Here is a 6,868-nt window from a genome sequence, read left to right as displayed (position 1 = left end):
GTTTTACATCCGCAATTTGCAGATATGTAATCGCTGTTCTACTAGGACATGTAGAAGCTGGTTTTCCTTACATCTCCGATGCAGCAACTTATGCACCAGAGAGTTGCATTTTCTCTCAAACTGTCAATCTGATTGCCATTCTCAGTAAGTAGAACATATAGCACTTTTTATCAGACACTGCACCTTTGATGAGCACATATATTTTATATCATGTCAACTACTAATATTGCCGAAAGACATTTCGAGAAGTCGTGCAATATTGATTATATCGCTATTTATGTCAAAAACAAGAAAGTCACCATGTGCAAGTATTAAAAAGATGATATTATGAGAAAAATTAGGAATTTTATGATAACATTATTACAATAAAAAACAATTATTAATAAACATTCATAATATATATAAATATTATGTATCGATAAAATACAACTATGTTATTTCTATTGCAGTGTTTTTTATGATCTACATAAGATATTCCCAAGTTAAGGAATGCACTAGCACCTACGGTTCACCAGCTTCCTTGCCGAAGTGGAATCATTGGGCCTTAATATTCGGCCTCGCATCAACCGCCGGTTTATCAATTGTCGCGAATTTTCAAGAAACTTCAGTAATCGTAGTTCATCTCATCGGTGCAGTGCTCTGCTTTGGAGGTGGTACCGCGTATTTTTGGACCCAGGTACATGTTAAAAAATTACTGTTCAAAATGGCAAATGTCAAAGCGAAATTTCATTAAATACTTATTAATACCAAGATTTAATTTAACTACACATGAATAGACGATATTTAGAGAATATATGACAGCTTTATAATTTATGAAACTATTGTAACTATATAAAAATAAAATTATCGCCGAAGAAATCGTTGATACAAATTAAATCTATAAAATCATAAATTTAAGAAGCGGGACAAGATCTAAAATTAACGAAAATTTTACAACAGTTTTATGATGATTTTGTTCTTTCCCGAAAAATTCTTAGAATTATTTTGTTTATGTTAAACATGCATAAAGTTTTGTTTTCATAAAAAATATGCATATAAGTCACAATAATTTTTTTTACAGGCCATATGTTCATTTTACTTGTACCCGTCAGGGTGTTCGTTACGACTCGCGCATCTTCGCACGGCATTATCGACCTTCTGTACAGTGTGCTTCTTCGTGATTCTCATCACAGGCGTGCTGGCTCATCTCGCTTATAAGGGTTAGTTCATTTATTTTCAATTTTACATCGTATATCTTATTATATTAACATTTAAATTTTATCCTATACTAGGGACGAATCCTCGGAAATGGTATAAAGAGGACGGCGGCTGGGAATTGCATGTGGCTAGTACGGTAACCGAATGGCTTTGCGCAATGGCGTTTTGCGCTTATATTCTGACGTTCACGGAGGAATTTAGGGACATTAGGATAAGTCCCCCAAAGGTAACTTTTAACACAACAATACATTTTAATAAAGTAGCTATTTTTTATGTGCTTTTTAGAAAAAATGCTCAATTCTTTTGAGGACAGGAGATAGAAGACGAATATAATGTATAGAAGTTCATTTTTTAAGAATCTCCTCCAAAAATACTTGATATTATATATTATGTTCTGATTCATAATTATTAAAACGCGTATTGCAGTGTCGTAAAAATTTTTGTTTTCTCTTTTAGTAACAACTAAATATTAGCATATCCATTTTTTTATTATGAATTATTATATAAGAGCTGTACATTATTATTGTGTAATTCCAATTATAAAATTTTGAATAATGCATAGAGATATACTTGTGTAATAATGCATATAGATTCACAGCAAATATTCAAATTCTTTTTTTTTGCGTTCTCGGAGAAATAAGATATATTTTGATTTGTTATCTTTTTTACCAAGCACCAAGAATCATTCATGGACAATTTCATTTTTACTTCCTACGTGTTCGGCAACAGGTAATATATAACGCGTACCGTCTAAGATCGAGTAACGAAGCGCTGAACGAAAGTCAAGACTCCGCTATAATTCACGATCAGATGAATCCATCGATCAGTACTTGATCGCTCGTAGGCAGAGGCGCCGGTAACTATGTCAATCTTCTCTCGCATTCACCGGTCGACACACCCTGTCCCGGCTATCGGTACCGCGGGTCCAGAGACAATCTGCTGGACGAAGCGGCGCCGTTGGTGACAACGACACCGCCAGAGCTGCGCGACAACGCCGAGGGGAATCCCGACGTCCTCTGCCCAGTGCAAATACACGTACACGATCCTACAATACGCGAACGACGACGACATCCCGAAGGCAATCGCTTCGAAAAGCGATGTCGAAAAGCCGTCGAAGATCGTTCCAAGAAATGGGTCGATCTCGATGAAAATGTGCTAGACGGTTATATCCTAATCGACGACAGGAACCTCGGTCCTTCAGTCCCCGAGATCGACGGTGAAGAATTATCGTATCCCGAAGACGCTATTGAGTACGATGACGACGACGATGACGATGACGATGACTGTGACAAAGAGACCGGTAGTCATGATAAACATAGATGGTCGATATATAAACGATTGAAGAGAAGTGATTCGAGACGACACCGGCCTGATCTTGACTTTGGAGCGACATATCCGCTCGCGAATAGTCACGGAAATGCCTATCAGGACTCGAGCAGCCATAGTAAGTATACGGAGTTGTATTCGGGATACCAGAGCGCCAGAAATAATCTCAACACGACTCGTGATCTTGACGTAACGTCAATATACGCGGTGGCGAACAGCCATGGCAAGAACGGCGATTTTGCAGCGGACATGCAAAATCGAGGGTACAGGGAAAACATAGAAAGCGATAATCTAGCCTGGGATAATAGAACGGAGGGCATGAATTACGAGATAGCCAACAGCCACAGCAACTACCGCGTATTCTATGACAGTCAAACGCAACATCAAGCTTCTTTGATGCCTCCCTGGTCCTCAGAAATGTGGTCGGAAAATCATCGTGAAGAATCTCAAGTCACGTCAAAAGATCCCAAGGACGAAACCGCGAGAAAACGGAACAAGGAAGGATGCGAGATGAACAATGCGAGTCAACCAGGAAAGAACGAGCAAAACTCGGAAACAAGCTGCGATATCGAACAATGTTTGGTACAGATCGAGGAAAGTCTCCTGAATATTGAACAAAATCTTCTTCACGTTCAGGATCTGGACATACCGGAGCTGAGAAACTTACTATACAAGAGTCCGAGCATCGAGCGAAGTCTTTACGAAGTACAGGATCTCCTCTACGCCGATGGCATCGTGCCGGCCATCACCAAGAACAAATCTATGTCTCTCGATTCAGACGAAGAAGAGGAAGAGGAGGAAGACGAAGAAGATGAAGTCGAAGAGGAAGAAGTATGGGTAGGGCAAAATATAACAATCAAAGATAACGACGATGAAGACGGAAATACAAGCGCGCCTCTGCTAAATGGCTCGAATGAAGACTCTTCGGATACAGCCAACGTTGACGAATCTAATCCCTCGAGATCAATCGATGATCACCGCGTCGACTGGAACGATGGATCAAACGTTCTGCGAGAAGAAGCAAAAAATTTCCAGATATGTCCGGAAAAGACGATGAACTTTATACCTAATAGTCTCGGCAAAACTTTACCCAGAAGAATCGTTCTGGACGAAGTTAAGGAAAACATTAGGCTATGTTCGTCCGAAGAAGAGTCTACGATTACGATCGATTACAATCTGAATAGCGCGTGCGCCGAGAAGAAATCTCTCTTCCGCGACAAATGGCATAGCAGGACAAATTCGTTAGACGAGAATTCAATTTTCCAGAATACGGAACTTGGTGACAAGCAGGAGAACAAGAAATTTTCGTTGCAAGATATTTTCCTCGAGGCCACGGGAACTCGTCCCTTGGCAATTAATGCAAAAGCACGTTCAGAAGGCACGTTACAAACAGACCGAGAGAAACGACGTGACAGAAGAGGTTCTCACGAGGAAAAACTTCTGCAAGCCGTTGAAGCGACAGCGGAGGATTTTCGGAAGAAACTCGAAAGTTTCGCGTCACAGCGACGATCTATTTTGAACAGGCAGAAGAGAACAACGCCGAAGTTAACCAAGGAAGTACCAGATAACACGCGATCGCGAGAAAAGCGCGCGGCAACAACTGCGGCTAACAATAAGATGCAGGATAAAGACAGCAGCGTCGGAAAGAACAGCGGTTGCGATAAGCGAAAGAGAAAGAAAACTTCGGGGAAAAATCAAAGTGTCTCGGAAAACGCTCTAGTACCCAGTAAACTGATTTCGCTCTCGCTATCGTTGCTTCTCGCGGCTCTGCTACAGGCGGTAAGATGCTTGACAGACCTCGTTGAGGATGCCTTCCGATCGGTCAGTTACGATAAAAGCGGATTGCTACAATAAGTTGCAACAATTTTTCAAGAAAAATTCAAAAATATTCAAAAATATTCAAGTATCGACGATGCGGCGAATACCTCGCCTTATATCCCAAACCCATCGACGGATACATAACAGATGTATCATAGACGATCAACCACGTCAACAATCAATCTCGTAATAGTCCGAGAGTTACACCCGATATCTGTGATAAACGCTATGCTTAGGATTCTCGATGAAATTGCGTTACTCCTTGCTTCCAAAATATCGAAGTCAACCAATCTCAAAATTTATCTCGCTAACATTTTCTTAAAAATCAAAACCGATTTTTAAAAAAGAACTTTAAAATTTAAAAAAAGATTATATATTTGTTGTAAACGTGATTGTTTGACAAGCAAATTAATATTGGCAATGGTAGTACGACGATCTTCCGAAATGTAAGAATTGTAACGGTTACTTGACAGATACGAGGCAAAGCGAATAATAGTGCGTGATAAATCTGGATAACTCATTGATGGTGCTGAATACGGGCTAAGTACATATGAACGATGTTTATTATTATGTATATACGTTCAAAAGTGCCTAAAAGAAACCATCGCGTATCACATACGAGGTGTAGTACACGACATACTATAAATATTAATAACGCTATTTATGTCTACCTACGTAAATCTCCTTTTTCAAGATGTAAGAGCATTGAAAGAAAATAAAGCAAGAGAGACGAGAAGACGAAATGCTTAAAACGTAAAAGCATTCTCACGCGTAACTCACTATTCCCTTCTGCAACCATCCTCTTTACAATTCAAAGAATATAAATCTGGAAATGCTAATATTGTGCTTTTCAAGTGCTCAACTTGAGAGAAACCTCTTCTTAAAGCAAGCACGGTTGAATCAATATAGAATTCTCTCTATTTTAATTCATCATTTATCGGATAATGAGATAAAATAAAGATGATCCTCGCCAATTAGATTTTTGTATCTATCTAAAATTCAGTCAAAATATTCACGACATAATATTGGCTCAAATTTTACTATAGCGTGAATAACATCGCAACAAAAATAAATCATTATTTTCAGTTTGCTGTCACTTTGATAGAAAAGCAGATACTTTCCTCTGAATTTTTCAAAATTAAGGAATAATAGATTTCCCTCTATTTAAATTAACAAATTATATTACAATCATATAAATAACACGATAAATCAAAATTTTTGTACGATAATTTACGAATTATGAATGACTATCGATTTATTATATTACTATTATTGCTCCACAAATTTCTTTCTGACGGTCTATTTATCATTCTGCTCGTTATCGATTTTCTACCTGATCATAAATCAGTATAAGATAACTTGTGTTACGTGTACACATTTTACGCACGAAATAGTATGTAAGGAATGGGAGCAGAATTCGGATCGATGTTCCGTGCTTGTCACGCATCAAAGAGACGACATAGATAGAGTAACGTGACACTAAATTATTCCGAAATGTTTGTTCGTTTCGAATTTCTCGTCTTACAATCAGTTTAACAAAGTCTCGAGTTTCCCAAATCAATGTTATCGTTCGCAAAGCTTGCTCCGAAGATAGTTACTTCCTTGTTCGTTCACATACTGTCGATCGCAATGACACAATTGACATTTTGCCGTTAATACGAAAAGTTACACATGACTAATGATTTTACAAGATCAAAGATTTCTTAGAGCAAATAAAAAAATTTGAAAAGTTATTTGTAATAGTTTAAAATTTTATATGTCACTTGTGTGAACAAATAAATATATACCAAATTGAAAGTATCTTATCTTTAATTTAGACAAATCTCTCGTATCATAGAATATTTTGAACAAACATAATGAGAGTAAAATTAACGAAAAATCGCGAAACGACATTATTATTACGACATTTATCACCATATAATAAACGCGAATAGATAGTGCGGTCGGGTAAGTACACTTTCCAGTACATCAATCGTTTACGAACGACATCGCTCGTATTCTTCTCTGTTCGTCCAGCTAGCCAATGCTAACATAAAAACGCCATTACGAGAGATGGAGAGATAGACATCGAGTGGGTTTTCGGAGACTTAATACTGAAATATACCCTCATGTGAAAACGAAATCCAACGCTCGGTTAAATCGTGCCTGTCCTCTGCCAAAGGGAAACGCTCTCGTCCCTCTTGAGGAGGGACTCGAATTTCACGAATGTCCTTCGGCACTTTCTATGGAATGCATCTTCCTTAAAGATATCGCTTCTCATTCCTTGTAGATTACCCGTCACGCTTTATACAGATAGGCACCATAAAGGACCAACGCATACCGGTATGCAAAACACGTTGCTATTGTTATGTTAACGCGCGTCAGAATGCGCTTCAATCTCTCCGTAATTCTGGCGAATATACTGCCATGTCGTTATATTTATACATTCCTAGCTCAACAGCAGAGAACTATATAATACAACTATTTCTTAACTTACTAACACACGCATGCATAAATCTCATGCTATGAACAAAATGCGGGTAGAGCA

The 6,868-nt window shown here is 38.3% G+C and overlaps 1 protein-coding gene across 1 annotated transcript in view; it reads left to right on the top strand.

The window, feature by feature from the left end:
• LOC115238769 overlaps positions 1-6,134 on the top strand; it is a 9,587-nt gene extending 3,453 nt beyond the window's left edge. The window contains exons 3-8 of the mRNA XM_029812831.1: positions 23-144; positions 450-676; positions 1,061-1,199; positions 1,272-1,471; positions 1,871-1,926; positions 2,037-6,134. Of these exons, the coding sequence (XP_029668691.1) occupies positions 23-144; positions 450-676; positions 1,061-1,199; positions 1,272-1,471; positions 1,871-1,926; positions 2,037-4,377 (3,085 nt within the window). The 3' untranslated portion in view covers positions 4,378-6,134. The remainder of the gene's footprint in view (positions 1-22; positions 145-449; positions 677-1,060; positions 1,200-1,271; positions 1,472-1,870; positions 1,927-2,036) is intronic.
• Positions 6,135-6,868: the final 734 nt, after the last annotated feature.

Source organism: Formica exsecta, unplaced genomic scaffold (genome assembly GCF_003651465.1).
Source record: "Formica exsecta isolate Colony F162 unplaced genomic scaffold, ASM365146v1 scaffold359, whole genome shotgun sequence".
Lineage (NCBI taxonomy): Eukaryota > Metazoa > Arthropoda > Insecta > Hymenoptera > Formicidae > Formica > Formica exsecta.
Note: the sequence above shows the minus strand (reverse complement) of the source record. Positions and strands in the feature narration are given on the sequence as shown.